Genomic DNA, 17,756 nt, shown 5'->3' with positions numbered 1-17,756 from the left:
ACTTGAGATCAGGAGTTCAAGACCAGCCTAGCCAAAATGGCAAAACCCCAACTCTACTAAAAAACACAAAAATTAGCCGTGCACGGTGGCACGCACCTGTAGTCCCAGCTACCCAGGAGGCTGAGGCAAGAGAATCGCTTGAACCTGGGAGGCGAAGGTTGCAGTGAGCCAAGATCGTGCCACTGCACTCCAACCTGGGCAACAAAGCAAGACTCCATCTCAAAAAATAATAATAATAAATAAATAAGCTGGGCGTAGTGGCGTGTGCCTATAGTCCCAGCTACTCTGAAGGCTGAGGTGGGAGGATCACCTGAGCCCGAGAGGTTGAGGCTGCAATGAGCCATGACTGAGCCACTGCACTCCAGCCTGGATAACAGAGCAAGACTCTATCTCAATAAATAAATAAATAAACAAATCTAAGAGTATGGTTCTTGCCTGCTAAAAAAAGAAAAAATAAATAAAATCTAAGAGTATAAGTTTGGCCTAGGGTTGCCAAATAAAATACAAGATAACAAGTTAAATTTGAATTTCAGATAAACAAATCATTTTTAGTGAAATTACATCTCAGATATACTAAAAATTATCCATTGTTTACCTGAAATTCAAATTTTACTGGGTATCCTGTATTTTTTATTTGCTAAATCTGGCAACCCTAATTGGGTCTATAATTCCTACTTATTTCTCTTTCTTTCTTTCTTTTTCAAATGAGCTGCCTTGGCAGGGTGCGGTGTTGCATGCTTGTAATCCCAGCGCTTTGGGAGGTCGAGGCAAGCGGATCACTTGAGCCCACAAGTTCGAGCCCAGCCTGGGCAACATGGCGAAACCCCATCTCTACCAAAAATACAAAGAAAATTTAGCCAAGCATGATAGCGGGCTCCTGTAGTCCCAGTTACTCAGGAGGCTGAGGTGGGAAGATTGCTTGAGCCTGAAAGATTGAGGCTGCAGTGTGATCATGTCACCGCATTCTAGCCTGGGCAACAGAACAAGACTCTGTCTCAAAAAAAAAAAAAAAAAGGCAGCCTCCTGAGCCAGAATAGACTCACAGAGGCTCCTATTCCTACCCCTAAAGCCAGTTATTAACATGGCTTATACCACCTTCACCCACCCTCCAGAGATGTGAGTGGCTCCTGGTCAACAGGGTAAATCTCCCAGGGACCAAATCTTTGTTCCAAATGCTAGAGATCAAGAAGAGTGAGGATACCAGATAAAGCCCAAAAGCCTGAAGGGACAGGAAAAGGCGAACTATATGACAAATGCCTATAATGTGTGGCACTGAGCTAGTACCTTTACATATGCTCTTACAAAAGATCTCACTTAATCTTTCAAAAAGCATGAATTTAGGCTAGGTGCGGTGGCTCCCACCTATAATCCCAGCACTTTGGGAGGCCGAGGAAGACAGGTCACTTGAGGTCAGGAGTTCAAGACTAGCCTGGCCAACGTGGTGAAATCCTATCTCTACTAAAACTACAAAAATTCGCTGGGTGTGGTGATGTGTTCCTGTAATCCCAGCTACTAGGGAGGCTGAGGCAGGAGAATCATTTGAACCCAGGAGGCAGAGATTGCAGTGAGCCAAGATTGTGCCACTGCACTCCAGCCTAGGCAACAGAGTCAGACTCTGTCCAAAAAAAAAAAGAAAGCATGAATTATGAACTATATCTGAGTGCGCCCTTTGCACAGATGAGGAAATCTAGGCCTATACAAAGCGCTTGCCTGAGGTCACACCACTAAGCAGGGACAGACCCAGCTCTTATGCACAGGTCACTCTACCCCCAGAGCCAGAAGAGTTTAAACCACATACCAAGGTCCCCTGGTTTAGGGCAGAGCTAGGGTGATGGAGAAAGGAAGGAGGCAAGTGACAGCCGATACTGTGCACCTCTAGGTACAGTGCCTCTGGATACCTGTATCAGCCCATACCACATCACTAACTGCTCCCTGAAGCTGAATCAAGGAAAGTTCTCTCAACTACAAGCTTTAGCTGCTCTGGATTCTAAGACAGAAGCTGTTCTTTGTTCATTCATTCAATAGATATTCACTGAGCACCCACCATGTGCCAAGCCCAGAGATGGCTCTGGGGAATACAGGGCTAACCAAGATACAGCCCTGCCCTTCCCTCATAGGATTATAGTCTCTAGTGGGGAAAACAGCCAGGAAAACAAGGTGTTAGGGGAATTATCCTTAGGTATACCTAGTATTAAGGGAATATGAAAATGATAGTCACAAACTAAGCTTGGAAGGGTGAGAAAAAGCAAGACTGCTTAAATCAAAATAGTTTTGTTTGTAGCCTTTGTCCCCTTGTTCTATGGGGTCTTGGGCTTCACACCAGTTTTCAAAGTCCCCATCTGACCCTGTGCTGGTTTTCCCCATCTCCCACCAGTGTCTTAATGCCAAGGCTCCAGCTGATTCTTTATTGAATCCAGACTGAGCAACAACTCAGAAGACTTCCTTCAGAAGCAATAAGGCTTACGTTTTTGGAGCTCCAGGATAGTGTAGAGGATGATGACGCCGTCCAGAGCCTCCCGGCCAATCTCCTCATCAGGATCCCCAATGCGAAGGATGAGTCTCCCCAGCAGAAAACCCAGCGCCGGGAACCCCAAGGGCATCTGTTTGTATTGCAATCTTAGGGATTGAGTGTTATAGGTTCAACAATGCTACACATTAAATGGTGAACACAGGTGGATAGTCTGGCCCAGAAAACAAAGCCCTCTGAAGATGGCAAGAGTCACCTGGGAATCCCTGAACAGAGGCACAGGCTCCTTCAGAAGTGGGAAGATTCTCCCTAAGAGTCTCTACCCCTCCCAGGGGCCACTCACAAAGAAAGGCAGAGTCAGAAGCACGTGGTTCAACACAGAGACATTGCTGTTCACAGCCCGTGCTCGCTCATGGGCCTTCCCAGAGTTCATCCAAGGCCCCAGGGCCTGTGGGATAAAAAGCAAGACTCAGAACTACAGGTTAGATGCCAGCCCCTGCTGCTGGGTGGACAGGCCAGCCTTCACCCATCAGCAGGAAGCTTCCAGAGAGGGCATAAAGGTCACCACAGCCCTCCTCCTCTCCTTGGAGTTTAGGGAGAGATGGAGTTCAGAATAGGACCGACAGACTATAGGGAAGAAGGAAGTCAATGAGGAGAGAGATGAAAGGTGAAGAGTCATGAAGACAGAAGAGAGATGCAGGGACAAACATGGGAAGAGCACAGATATGGTAGCAGCTATAACCATGGGCAGCCATTTAGAGAGTGGGAGGATGGCGAGAGAGTGGGGAGAGGAAGAGTCTGGGACAGGGCCTGTGAGACAGACAGAGAGGCAGAACACTCACACACAATGACATCCTAAAGCCAAATCACTCCTGGGTCTGGCCTCCACTGCTCCTGAGCCAATTTCTCTCTTCCCTCCACCCTTCCTCCCTTCCCTTCCTTGCCCCTCCCATCTCCGCACCTCCAAGATGCTCTTCAGCCCAGCAGGAGTGGGGTCCTCGATAGAGAGGGCTTTGAGCAGTGTCTGCAGGGCCTCCAGGGTCTGATGGTAAAGAGTCTGTGGACAGGAGGAGAACCAAGCCACTAGGGCACCTCTGGAGTAGACATCAGCCCCAGGCATCCCCTGGTGTGGGTCAGGGGAGGAGGGGAAACCAGGAGAGCTGCTTTCTGGTCCCACCTCTGAGACTAACTTGATGTGTAATGTTGGGCATATTACTTCCCCTCATGGATTACAGTTTCCTTATCAACAATTGCTAATTATTATCTCTGCACTTTCTACCTTAAAGACGGAGGAAGCGGAGATCCAGCATACACTGAGAATCTACCGCTACCTGGTGATTTGCACAACCATATCACCTTGTCCACAAATTGTTTCTCTCATTTTACAAATGAAGGGACAGGGACACTTGTCCAAGATCACAGAACAAGAAGTTTCAAGTCATGAGGAGCAAATGAGAGGATGGATGGGAAAATGCTCTGGAACTGCAAGAGCTGGATCAATGAAAGAGCCAATCTTACTTTCATCATCTCTGGGGAAATGCTCTGATTCTTTTTTGAATTGCTTCTCCTAGACCCAAATAAGTTTTCCAAGTTGCCCCTTAAGGAAGCCATCTCTCCCCTGCCCAGGTTTTTCATTCCTTAACCACACCACCATCCTGGAATTGTCTTATGGGTACCGGCATTACATGTACACAAGGCTGGGCAGTGGGTTTGAGTTACTCTGAGAAGACCCTCTCTTTTTTGCCTCCCCTCCTCCTGCCAGCTCCCTAAGTGTGCCTCCTAGGTTGTTATTGTCCGACTTCCTGAGTCTGCACACACCGTGAAGCCAGTGGTCCTTGGGGATATACCATAACCACCAAGAAAGCCTGGCTCACCACCTACCTACCTCCTCCTTCCCGCCCATCTCTGCAGATTACTATGCAGCATTGTCCTCTGCTGGCTAAATCTGGTACTACAAAAGGGCTGCCTGCTTTTTCCATTCACCCGCTCCACCCCAGTCTTCTACAAGGGCACCACCTCCGGGACCCTGGTTCTCCAGCCTCACTTCCCAGAACTCTCGCCTAACCCTCTGGGTTCCAGTCACACTGCCACTTTGTCATTCTCTGCCTGAAATGCGCTTTCTTCTGCCACCCTTTGCAGCTAATTAGTTCTTTATTAACCTCGCAGCTTCACAATCACAACCCCTGACCCCCATCTAGGCCTTCCCTTCCCCACTGCCCACCCCACCATTGCAGGCTCTTTATAGCACCAAGTACTTCCGGCTTGCAGGATTTATGATTGGTGTAATTTTGTATTTATTCGTATTTATTTATTTGATACCATCCATCTCCCCCACGCTCACCTCGGCTGTAAGGTTCCTGTGCTGAGATCAACATGGAGTAGGTACTGAGTTACTATTTGCTAAATGAAGTGATGAATGAATGTGCTGCACCCTGGGCTGAAACCCTTTGACTTAACCTTCCCCACTGACCCTCTTTACCCCTCATCCTACCTCCACTCCTCCTCCAGGAACGCCTGGAGAGGTTTGAAGATGCTTGCATGAGCCTCCTGAGGTTCTGCTTCTCCAGGCCTCAGCCCCAGTCTGTCTTCATTATAGCCTAGGCCTCAGCCCTGCCCCTCCCAATCCTGGCCACTTCCCTTGGCCATGCCATCATCTGCCCACATCCCTCCCATAGGGCAGGGCCCAGAAGTGGACAGGATGGGTATTGTTTTGTTTTGTTTTGTTTTGAAATGGAGTCCCACTCTGTCATCCAGGCTGGAATGCAGTGGCACGATCTCTGCTCACTGCAGGCTCCGCCTCCCGGGTTCCAGCCATTCTCCTGCCTCAGCCTCCTGAGCAGCTGGGCCTAGAGGTGCCTGCCACCATGCCCGGCTATTTTTTATATATATATATATTTTTTTTAGTAGAGATGGGGATACACCGTGTTAGCCAGGATGGTCTGCATCTCCTGACCTCGTGATCCACCCACCTCAGCCTCCCAAAGTGCTGGGATTACAGGCGTGAGCCACCGCGCCTAGCCAGGTGTCTTTATTTGAATGATTCATCCATTCACTATTTATCAAGTACCTACTCAGACCAACAGAAGTGAGTTGAATTGCCCAAGGCCACAGACCAATGAGCTGGAGAATGCAGCTCCAGATCTCCTCCCAGAACTTGGGCCAGCCCTGAGGCCCTGCTGGAAGGCCCATCTCACCTGGATGGTCTCAGCCTTGGTCTCATCCTTCTCCTGCATGGCCTGCACGGAGGGCAGGGAGAACACACTCTGCACACACATGTTCACCAGCTCCGACCTCTCCCGCACGCCCAGGGTGGGCTGGGTGTGGCTGGAGAAGAGGCAGAAAACAAAGAAAGGGAGTGAGAAAGGGGCCCTACGGCTAAAGATGGGGGCTGAGCTGAGAAGCAGGGACTGGGCAAGGGGAGGGGAAAGGGTACCGGGGGAGGGGTGGAGGCGGGTTGGCGGAGGGTACAGCAGAGAGACGGAGGGAGGCAGAAGTGGAGGAAGAGAGGAGAGGGGCTGTGGGGAAAGGGAAAGGGCCATGGACACCTCAGCTGGGTCAGGATCTCCATGGCCTGCTTGCGGACGGAGCTTGAGAGAGAATCCAGTGGCTCCTCCTGGATCTGCCTCTGGACAGGGGAAGGGCTGATGAGGACAGGGCTACTGCAGGCCGCCAGGGCCAAGGCTGCCCCTCTCACAAGGAGCAGGTCACAGCAGCCCCTCAAGTGCTCCTCCCACCTCAGCTGCCCAAGTAACTGGGACTATAAGCTCATGCCACCACACTTGGCTAAGTATTTTTATTTTTTGTAGAGACAGAGTCTTGCTGTGTTGCCCAGGCTGGTCTCAAACTCCTGAGCTCAAGCCATCCTCCTGCCTTGGCCTCCCAAAATGCTGGAATTAAAGACATGAGCCACCATGCCTGGCTTCCAGGAGGCATATTGAAACCATGGAACTGGCCCAAAGCAAAAACCACCATGCGTGGCCCTTGAAAACTGCCCAGTTGCATTCCTTTAAATTTTTTTTTTGCTTTTTCTTTTTAGAGATGGGGTCTTATGATGTTGGCCAGGTTCATCTCGAACTCTCTTTTTTTTTTTTTTTTTGAGACGAAGTCTTGCTCTGTTGCCCAGGTTGGAGTACAGTGGCACAGTCTCAGCTCACTGCAACCTCTGCCTCCCCAGCTCAAGCAATTCTCCTGCCTCAGCCTTCTGAGTAGCTGGGACCACAGACACATGCCACCATCCCCAGCTAAGCTTTTTTTGTATTTTTAGTAGAGATGGGGTTTCACCATTTTGGTCAGACTGGTCTCGAACTCCTGATCTCAAGTGATCTGCCTGCCTCGGCCTCCCAAAGTGCTGGGATGACAGACGTGAGCCACCACACTTGGCCAAATGTCCATTTCTTTAAGATAAAAAATTAGTTGGATATGGTGGCACACACCTGTGGTCCCAAATCTCAAGAGGCTAAGGCGGGAGGATCCCGTAAGCCCAGGAGGTTGATGCTGCAGTAAGCCATGACGGCACCACTGCACTCCAGCCTGGGCGACAGGGCATGACCCTGTCTCAAAATAAAGGATGTCCTTCTAATTGCTTCTCATTTTTGATCTAGCACCTACACACAGCAGATGCTCAATTAATGTTAGTTAAATGAAGGTATGGAGGGCAAGGACTTTTTTGGTTGTCTCTGTAAAGTATACAAACGCAAATATAATTTTGGAAGCTTCAGTGGTTATTCCTGCCCAATGCATTCTGGTGGAGTGACTATATTTATCAAAATGATGAGGAAACTGTCTAAAGTTGCCCACCAGAAGGAATGGCTGGGAAAAGAATGTATTAAGTAATAAGAACTGCTTCTGGGTGTGCAAGGCTTTACTGTAGACTAAGCATTGCGTTGTGTCCTCCCAACAAGCCAGTGGCACAGGTATTATCACACCCATCTGTGAGATGAGAAGAGTGAGGCTCAGAACTTGCCTGAGCTCCCTCCATGTAGGTGGAGGGCAGTTCGAAGTGGAGCTGAGACTCAATTCCCGGTGTCCTGCCTCCTCATCCTGTCCTCTTCCCACCTCAGCCTCCCACCCCTGCAGTCTCGTCAGTGGGTGGACTCAGGAATTCTGCCCCCTCCCACCCCAATGCCGCAGACCCGCCTGTGGCTCCCCCACCATCATCTTCTTCATCATGGTCTTCTTTTCTCTTTCTGCCTCCAACAGATCCTGGCTCTTCTGAAGGGTGGTGACATTCTCAACCTAGGGGACAGCAGAGGGCAAAACCTCGGAGTGAGAGCCCCACCGAGCCCAGTCCTCAGGGGTTGCCCATACAGCACTGTTAACCACTTGACACCTGCAGGCAAGCCAGAATTGGCGCAAGAGAAATGAGAGGTTTCCACAAGGGGAACTTGGAGTGGGGTAAAGATTGGAGAATATTGAGGGATTGGAGGAGTTAATCCTGAATGCCAGCATTTGGAAGAGGACCAGATATGAGGGACTGCAAAGTACTCCCCCTTCTCCAGTCAACTAAGGAGGGGACAGAAAGGGCCCCAATCCCTCAACCTGAAATTGCACCATTAGTAACGCTTCATATGGGTCTTCCAGTACATACAAGTCAGATTGAGGCATTCTGCTACCTGAGAGAGAACACATTAACCAATCCAACTAATCTCTCCGTTCTCATCATCTTAAGGGAGAAGAAGGAAAATAAACAATGACCATGAAATAAGAAAACTAACTTCATATAGGAAAGAAAAGACAGGTTAATTTGATGAGGAGTGTAGCACATTGAAAATGGCTGCAAGTTCTTTTCTGCTCCTCCTATCCAAAAGACAGATTCCTCTTGAATCTTGGCTCATTTTACAACTTGCTTTGACCAGTAGAGTAATGTGGAAGTGACGCTGGGCCAGTTCCTGGACTAGTCCTTAAGGAAACTGGAAGTTTCCACTTTTTCCCTCTGGAACCCAGCCACTGTGCTGCAAGGAAGCCCAAGCTAGAAGACAGGATCACTTAAGCCTGGGAAGTTGAGGCTGCAGCAAGCCAAGATCACATCACTGCACTCCAGCCCAAGTGACAGAGTGAGACCCTACCTCAAAAAAAAAAAAAAATTCTCTTCTCCTGCCTCCTACAACCTGTTCTGCCAGGATCCAAGCCCCCATTTTTCTGTAACCTCAAAATGGTATATAAGCTTCTGAGCCCTCACTGGGGGACAGGTAATCACTCTGTGCTTCTCTCCGTGTACTCATTAATAAATGCATGTACATTTTCTCCAATTAATCTGCCTTTGTTGGTTGATTTTTTTTTTCCATCAAACCTTCAGAGGATGAAGGGGACGTTTTCCCTTGGCCCCTGTGACAGCAATGAAAAGTCTTCTTTTTGCAGGCGCCATGGTAGGTGCTGTGCATATCACCCAGCATGGGCCTCACTTCTGCTTTGTTGTGCTCATTTTATAGAACTTTCCTGGCAGAAACACGTGCAAGGGCCCCGGGGCAGGAATGAGTTTGGCGTGTGTGAGAAACAGAAAAAGGCCAGTGTAGCAGGAACACAGTGGACAACTAGAAGGACGCCATGGGATGAGGATAAATGCTCCCCAAATGCAGAGCTTCCTCTTAGTCCAGGCACCTCTCCCCATCCCCACCCTGCACTGCCCCAGGGACTGAAGCTTGGCCCTGAAGCAGCCTGGAGGCAGGGCCTGCCTCCTGCCTGTCTAGGCCTGGATGGATACCCCACCTCCTCCACATTCTGTCCACCAAGCACCCTTGTCCACACTCCCTTTGTCGCACTCACGTCCACTGGCTTGTCTAGTCTTCCCCACTGGCCCTTGCCAAGTCCTGCAAATGCAAGTGTGCCTCACCTGCTGGACTGCTCTTCTTGGGCCTCCTGAGCCTGCTGCATAGCCCAGACCTGGGTTGGGCCTGACTGTCCTGAAAAAAGGCCACTTCTAGACTTTCTGCCCCTTTCAGAGCCCCTCCCACAATTCATTCAATTGTTTAAAAATATTGTATTGAGCATCTATTATGTGCCAGGCACTGTTCTAGATGCTGAAGTTACAGATGTGAATAACAGACAAAAATGCCCGAGTAATGGAGGATATGTCCTTGTGGGGCAGATGAACAAGAAAGAAGATGAATAAACAAAGCATATGGCACATCAGACGGCAATGAATGTTATGAAGAAAAGGAGAGCCGGGCAGAGGCACGGGGAATGCTGAGGCTGCTGGGTTGGGTGGGGGGAGGGGGAGGGGGTAGACAGCACGGAAGTACCCCGGGACAGTCAGCTAGGGGTTGGGCAGGAGGCATACCAGAGCCATGTTTTTGCCACCTTCTGTCTTCTCTGGCACCTTCACCAGGCATGAGGTCACTTCATCAAAGGCTCCTGCAGGGCACAATTTCAATGAGAAGGTGGATAAAGCTGTGATGTACCTAGGATGCCATCATGCCATCTCTCTCCTCCCCTTCTAGGCCCCTCCAATCCCTACCCTACCCCAGCACCCCAGTAGCCATACTGAGCTTTTTTTTTTTTTTTTTTTGAGACAGAGTCTCGCTCTTGCTGCCCAGGCTAGAGTGCAATGGCACTCACTATCTTGGCTCACTGCAACCTCCACCTTCCGGGTTCAAGTGATTCTCCTGCCTCAGCCTCCCAAGTAGGTGGGATTACAGGCACCCACCACCACATCCAGCTATTTTTTGTATTTTTAGTAGAGATGGGGATTCACCATGTTAGCCAGGCTGGACTCGAACTCCTGACCTCCAGTGATCCACTCGTCTCAGCCTCCCAAAGTGCTGAGATTACAGGTGTGAGCCACCACGCCTGGCCTACACTGAGCTTTTAAGTGTACATCAGCTCATGTCACCCACTCCCTAAAACCCTTCAGTGACACTGCATTTCATTGAGCACAAAGCCAGCATCCTTGCCGAGGCCTTCAATGCCCTGCCTGGTTGGTTGTGCCCTGCCCTCCTCTGCGGCCCTATCTCCCACCACTTGCCCGCCTCACTATGCTCTGGCCACACCAGCTTCCTTCCAGAACTGGGCACATTTCCCCTCAGGGCCTTTGCATGGTGGTTCCCTCTACCCGGGCCACTGCTCGTCATACCTCCTTGCCCCGCTAAGGCTCTCCTTCAGGCCTAGGCTTGCCTGCCAGTCCTGAGAAAGGCCACCCCCACCTTCTGGCTCTGCAAGGGCCAATATGGTCTTGTCGTGCATTGTCCGAATCTCTTCTTTCAGCAGTTATCATAATTCATAGCTAAACACCTACTTGTTATGAGAGGCATCTGCCGTTCTGTCAGCCCCCAATCTCTTCACTTTCTTTTAGTGAAAGAGCCTCATCTTTCCTGTGTGCACCCTATTCCACGTAGCTAAGTGAAGCTGGATTCCTGAAGACACACCCAGCATCCACTCTTCAGATAGGGGTGGGCCTGGGACCCAAGCTCCACTCCTAAGAGTGTCCCATGCCACCAGCCACAGCGATTGGTCCAGGGATGAAAACTTAACTGGGCAGGACCAATAGAGTCCTTTATTTAAGGGGGTTAAAGGAGAGAGGATCTTTCTCCTTCTGAGGACAAGGTCACTGGGGCCTATGAAAACCTGGAACTTCAGATTCTCGACCACCAGAGGATGCTAGAGGATGGAGAAGTACAGATACCCCAATTGTAGTGAACACCAAGATCTTAGCTTCTAAACACCATTCTCCACTAAAAGGAACAAGGCTCCTTGGAGAAATGTTTGATTCCAGGACTCAAGCAGGGAAAGCTCAGGATGAACCTGAGACACCTGAATGATAAAGACATGTCAAATGTCAAAGGAATACAAAAGCATGCTTTTTTTGTTGTTGTTGTTGTTTTTGTTTTATTTGTTTTGAGCTGATGGGGGCTGGGCACGGTGGTTCATGCCTGTAATCCCAGCACTTTGGGAGGCTGAAGCAGGTAGATCATCTGAGGTCAGGAGTTTGAGACCAGCCTGGCCAACATGGTGAAACCCCACCTCTACTAAAAATACAAAAATTAGCTGGGCATAGTAGTGCACACCTATAATCACAGCTACTAGGGAGGCTGAGGCTGGAGAATCTCTTGAACCCACAAGGCAGAGGTTTAGTGAGCCAAGATTATGCCACTGCATTTCAGCCTGGGCAACAGAGCAATATTTCGTCTCAAAAAAAGAAAGAGTTCAGGGGTCTTGCCATGCTGGCCAGGCTGGTTTCTACAAAAGTTTGCTTGAAGGCGATTCCACTGATCAAATTGAGGAAAATTTGAGTATCACAATAAATTATGAAAAAAATGGATTATAGCCCATTATATAAACTAAGAAAATGGATTATAGCCCATTAAATAAACTAATTGAGTCCATATTATACTAATAAATAAATAAATAAATTGAAAGTTTGATGGGAATGGGATATTCACATAGTTTCAAAGTACCTGACCACATGATATTTACTACAAAGGGGTAAATATTGACTTCACAATGGAAAACCTTGGCAGCAACCATCCTATTCAAGTGATGAAAGCAAACAGCATCAGTAACGAACAAATCAAAATTATAAGGCACCAGACAGGACGCAATGAGAAAAACCCAGCATCACTTCTGTGCTATTCCTGCCAAAAATGCATGCCCTGAATCTAATCATGAGCAAGCATCAGACAAATTGAAACTGAGGCACATCCTACAAAAATAGCTTGCCTGTCATCTTCAAATGTATCAAGGACAGGAAAGTCAAAGAAAGGCTGAGGACTGCAGGAGACAGATCAGACTAGAAAAAAAGTACAATGAGTGTACTTTGCCACCATGCCCAGCCCTAGGTTGGTTTTTAAAAATCATTTAAAAAATATTTTTAAGGCCAAGGGTGGCAGCTCACACCTGTAATATCAGCACTTTGGGAGGCCAAGGCAGGTGGGTCACCTGAGGTCAGGAGTTCGAGACCAGCCTAGCCAATGTGGTGAAACTCCGTCTCTACTAAAAATACAGAAATTAGCTGGGCATGGTGGCAGGCACCTGTAATCCCAGCTACTCAAGAGGCTGAGGCAGGAGAATCACTTGAACCCAGGAGGCAGAGGTTATAGTGAGCTGAGATTGCTCCACTGCACTCCAGCCTGGGCGACAAGAGCGAAACTCTGTCTCAAAATAAATAAATAAATAAATAAATAAATAAATAAATAAATAAATAATATTTTTAAGTACCTACTATATGACCAGTACTGTTCTAAGCACAGTTAATAAAAGTGAACAGGGCCAGACGTGGTGGTTCATGCCTGTAATACCAGCACTTTGGGAGGCCGAGGTGGGCAGATCACCTGAGGTCAGAAGTTCAAAACCAGCCTGATCAACACGGAGAAATCCTGTCTCTACTAAAAATACAAAATTAGCCAGGCGTGTGGCACACGCCTGTAATCCCACCTACTTGGGAGGCTGAGGCAGGAGGATCACTTGAGCCCAGGAGTTTGAGTCTGCAGTGAGCTATGATTGTGCCACTCCACTCTACTCCAGCCTGGGCAACAGAATGAGACCTCATTTCTTTAAAAAAATTTTAATTTAATTTAATTTAATTTAATTTAAAGATAAATAAAAGGTTTCATCAAGCCACAGACTCGGAAAAAATAGTCAAAATTCATGTATCTGACAAAGAACTCATATCTAGATTACATAAAGAATTCCCACAAACCAATAAGAAAAAGAGACACCCCAATGTTTTTAAATGAGCAAAATGTACATGCTGTTCCCTTCTGAAATTAAAAAAAAAAAAAAAGCGCAAAATATTTGAACTGGTACTGCACAAAAGAGGATATGCGAATTGCCAATAATCATGTAAAAAAGTGCTTAACATCGGTAGTTATCAAGATATGCAAATTAAAACCACAATGAACTATCACTAGACAGAAATCCCCTAGAATGACTACAATTTTTTATTTTTTTATTTTTTATTTTTCTCTTTTTTTTTCTTTTTTTTTTGAGATGGAGTTTCGCTTTTGTTGCCCAGGCTGGAGTGCAATGGTGCAATCTTGGCTCACTGCAACCTCCACCTCCCAGGTTCAAGCGATTCTCTTACCTCATCTTCCTGAGTAACTGGGATTACAGGCATGTGCCACCATGCCCAGCTAATTTTTTGTAATTTTAGTAGAGACAGGATTTCTCCACATTGGTCAGGCTGGTCTCGAACTCCCGACCTCAGGTGATTCACCTGCCTCGGCCTCCCAAAGTGAGGGGATTACAGTCGTGAGCCACTGCACCCGGCCTGATGACAAATTTTTTAACTGATAATGCCAAATGTTGGTGAGAATGTGGAACAATTGAAACTCACACAGTTTGTGGAAGCGTAAATTAATTCAGTCATTGCTGTGGTTTGAATATTTGTGTCCCCTTCAAAATTCATGTTGAACTTAATCTCCAATGCAATAGTATTAAGAGGCAGAGACTTTAAGAGGTGGTCAAATTGTGAGGGCTCCACCATCTAGAATGGGATTAAGGCCTTTATAAAAGAGGCTTCATACAGAGTTCAGCCCCTTTTTGTCCTTCCACCTTCCACCATGTAGGGATACAGCAAGCAGGCCCTCACCAGACACCAAATGCTGCTGCCTTGATCTTGGACTTCCAGTCTTTAGAACTGTGAGAAAATAAATTCCTGTTGTTTATAAATTACTCAGTCTCAGGCATTTTGTTATGGCAGCACAAAAAGACTAAGATTACCACTTTGAAAAACTGTTTGGCAGTATCTCTTAAAGCTATAAATATGCCTGCACTATGACCCAGAAATTCTACTCTGAGATAAATAAGTGTATCTCTGCACCAAAAGTCATGGTCAACAACATTCACAGCCACATTATTAATAACATCCAAAAAATAGGAAAAATTCTAATGTCCATCAGCAGCAGAATAAATAAACAAGCTGCGGTATATCCATACAATGGAATACTACAGAACAACAAAAAACAATCTACTATTGAAATACACAATATGGATGAATCCAACAGACATAATGTTGAGCTAAAGAAGCCAGAGTCAAAACAGTAAATATGGCCGGGCGCAGTGACTCACGCTTGTAATCCTGGCACTTTGGGAGGCCGAGGCAGGTGGATCACCTGAGGTCAGGAGTTCAAGACCAGCCTGACCAACATGCAGAAACCTTGTCTCTACCAAAAATACAAAATTAGCGAGATGTGGTGGCTAACACCTGTAATTTCAGCTACTCAGGAGGCTAAGGCAGGAGAATTGCTTGAACCCAGAGGCAGAGGTTGTGGTGAGCCTAGATCGTGCCATTGCACTCCAGCCTTGGCAACGAGAGTGAAAATCCATCTCAAAAACAAACAAAAACAAACAAACAAACAAAAAACAACAACAAAAATTAGCTAAGTGTGATGGCAGACACCTCTAATCCCAGTTACTCAGGAGGCTGAGGCAGGAGAATTGCTTGAACCCCAAAGGTGGAGGTTGCAGTGAGCCGAGATTGTGCCATTGCACTCCAGCCTGGGCAACAGAGTGAGACTCCATCTCAAAAAATAAATAAATAAATCAAAATTAAAATACAAAATACTAGCTGAGCGTGGTGATGCATGCCTGTAATCCCAGCTACTCAGGAGGCTGAGGCAGGAGAATCACTTGAACCTGAGAGGCACAGGTTGCAGTGAGCCGAGATCGCACCATTGCACTCCAGCCTGGACAACAAAAGCGAACTTCTGTCTCAAAACACACACACACACACACACACACACAGTAAATACAGTAGTATTCTATTGGCGATAAGTTCAAGAATAGGCAAAACTAGTCTATGGTGACGCAAATTGGAATTGTCACCTCCAGGGCAGTGATTATCAACCAAGAGCAGTTGTCCCCCCCCCCCCATAGAACATTCAGCAATGTCTGGAAACCATTTTGGTTTTTACAACTTGAGGGTGGCAATGGGAGGTTGCTACTAGCATCTACTGAGTAGAGTCCAGGGATGAGTGCATCTCATAATGCACAGAACAGCACCCCCATGCCCACCACCAACATAGACACACACACACACGACAAAGAATTTCCCAACACAAAATACCAATAGTGCCAAAGCTGAGAAATCTTGCCCCAGAAGAAGGGATACTGATTGAAAAGGGACATAAGGGAAGCTTCTGGGCTTCTGGGACTTGATCTGAGTGGTAGCTACCACAGTGTATACTTACATAAATGTTCATTAAGCTATACATTTGAGATGACTAGCACACTTTACATATTTTACTGATCCATGTTATACACCAAAAAAGTTTTTAAAAGGCTACTATGATTTGAAAAGACATTGTTTTAAACTGAGCTGATGGACAAAACGCTCCTATTAAAAAAGCAAAGATTGACCCTGAAAGCCAAAACAATCTTGAAAGAAGAACAAAGCTGAAGGACTCATACTTCCTGATTTCAAAACATACCACAAAGCTATAATAATCAAAACAGCATGATACTGGCATAAGGACAGACATATAGACCAATGAAACAAAGTAGAGTACCCAGAAATAAACACACTTATGGTAAGTCTGTTTTTGACAAGAATACTAAGAACATTCACTGGGGAAAGGACAGTTTTTTCAACAAATAGAGCAAGAAAAACTGGCTATCCACATGCAAAAGAATGAAGTTGTTATATGAGGTACCTAGAGTAGCGAAAATTATAGAAACAGTAGAATGGTGGTGACTAGGGGCTGGGGGACTGGAAAATGGGAAGCTATTGTTTAATGCATATGGAGTTTGAAGTTCATAAGATGAAAATAGTTATGGAGAAGAAATGGTGCCAATAGTTGCACATTACAAATATATTTAATACCACTGTATTAAACTGTTCACTTAAAAATGGCTGGCCAGTTACAGTGGCTCACACCTGTAATCCCAGCACTTTGGGAGACTTAGGCAGGTGGATCACCTGAGGTCAGGAGTTCAAGACCAGCCTGGCCAACAAGGTAAAATCCCATCTCTACTAAAACTACCAAAATAAGCCAGACATGGTAGCACACACTTGTAGTCCCAGCTACTCAGGAGGCTGAGGCAGGAATATTGTTTGAAAATGGGAGGCAGAGGTTGCAGTGAGCTAGGATCATACCACTGCACTCCAACATGGGCAACAGAGTGAGACTCCATCTCAAAAAAAAAAAAAAAAAAAAAAAGGTTAAGATAGGGCCAGGTGTGGTGGATCATGCCTGAAATCCCAGCACTTGGGGAACCCAAGGCAGAAGGATCACTTGAGCCAGGAGTTCAAGACCAGCCTGGGCAACATAGAGAGGTCTCGTCTCTACAAAATATTAAAATTAGCTAGATGTGGTGGTGTATGCCTACAGTCGTAGCTACTTGGGAGGCTGAGGTGAAAGAATCACTTGATCCCAGGAGTTTGAGACTGCAGTGAGCTATCATCGCCCCACTGCACTCCAGCTGGGGTGACAGAGTGAGACCCTGACCCTAAAAAATAATAATAATTTTAAAATGTTTGAGATGGTAAGGTTTGGCTGGACATGGTGGCTCATGCCTGTAATCCCAGCACTTTGGGAGGCTGAGGCAGTGGATCACTGGAGCGCAGAAGCTCAAGACCAGCCTGGGTAACATGGTGAAACCCTGTCTCTACTAAAAATGCAAAAAAAATTAGCTAAATGTGGTGGCATGTGCTTGTAGTCCCAGCTGCTTGGGAGGCTAAGGCAGGAGGATCACTTGAGCCCCAGAGGTGGAGGTTGCAGTGAGGCAAGATCATGACACTGTACTCCAGCCCAGGCAACAGAGTGAGATCATCTCTTAAAAAAAAAAAAAAAGATGGTAAGGATTTTTTTGTTTTTTATACAGACAGAGTCTCGCTCTGTTACCTTAGCTGGTCCCAAACTGCTGACTTCAAGTGATCTTCCTGCCTTGGCATCTCAAAGCACTGATATTACAGGCATGAGTCATTGTGCTGCCCTAGATGGTAAATTTTGTTATGTATATTTTACCACAATTTAAAAATTGGAAAAAAAAACTCTTTAATTTTAATTTTATTTTATTTTATTTATTTACTTTGAGACAGAGTCCCGCTCTGTCACCCAGGCTGGAATGCAGTGGCATGATCTTGGCTTTCTGCAACCTCTGCCTCCCGGGTTCAAGCGGGAGCCTCCCGAGTAGCTGGGATTACAGGCCCTGGCCACCACATCAGCTGATTTTTGTAGTTTTAGTAGAGACAGAGTTTCACCATGTTGGCCAGGCTGGTGTCAAACTCCTGACCTCAGGTGATCCACCCACCTCAGCTTCCCAAAGTGCTACGATTACAGGCATGAGCCACCACACCCAACCTGAAAAAAAAACTTTTTTTTTCTTTTTTGTGATGGAGTCTTGCTCTGTCACCATG

The 17,756-nt window shown here is 46.8% G+C and overlaps 1 protein-coding gene across 2 annotated transcripts in view; it reads right to left on the bottom strand.

Annotated features, from left to right (window-relative positions):
* MROH7 (maestro heat-like repeat family member 7) overlaps positions 1–17,756 on the bottom strand; it is a 75,928-nt gene that overhangs the window by 39,614 nt on the left and 18,558 nt on the right. Inside the window, exons 4-10 of one of the 2 annotated variants that reach the window (XM_011926348.1) lie at positions 9,744–9,817; positions 7,619–7,702; positions 6,013–6,092; positions 5,662–5,791; positions 3,429–3,524; positions 2,811–2,915; positions 2,465–2,600 (exon numbers count right to left, since the gene is read on the bottom strand). In XM_011926348.1, coding sequence (XP_011781738.1) covers positions 2,465–2,600; positions 2,811–2,915; positions 3,429–3,524; positions 5,662–5,791; positions 6,013–6,092; positions 7,619–7,702; positions 9,744–9,817 — 705 coding nt within the window. The remainder of the gene's footprint in view (positions 1–2,464; positions 2,601–2,810; positions 2,916–3,428; positions 3,525–5,661; positions 5,792–6,012; positions 6,093–7,618; positions 7,703–9,743; positions 9,818–17,756) is intronic. The other variant, XM_011926349.1, reaches the window with a different exon arrangement.

Source organism: Colobus angolensis, unplaced genomic scaffold, assembly GCF_000951035.1.
Source record: "Colobus angolensis palliatus isolate OR3802 unplaced genomic scaffold, Cang.pa_1.0 Scaffold68, whole genome shotgun sequence".
Taxonomy (NCBI): domain Eukaryota; kingdom Metazoa; phylum Chordata; class Mammalia; order Primates; family Cercopithecidae; genus Colobus; species Colobus angolensis.
The sequence above is the reverse complement of the archived record's forward strand: the minus strand, read 5'-3'. Positions and strand labels throughout refer to the sequence as shown.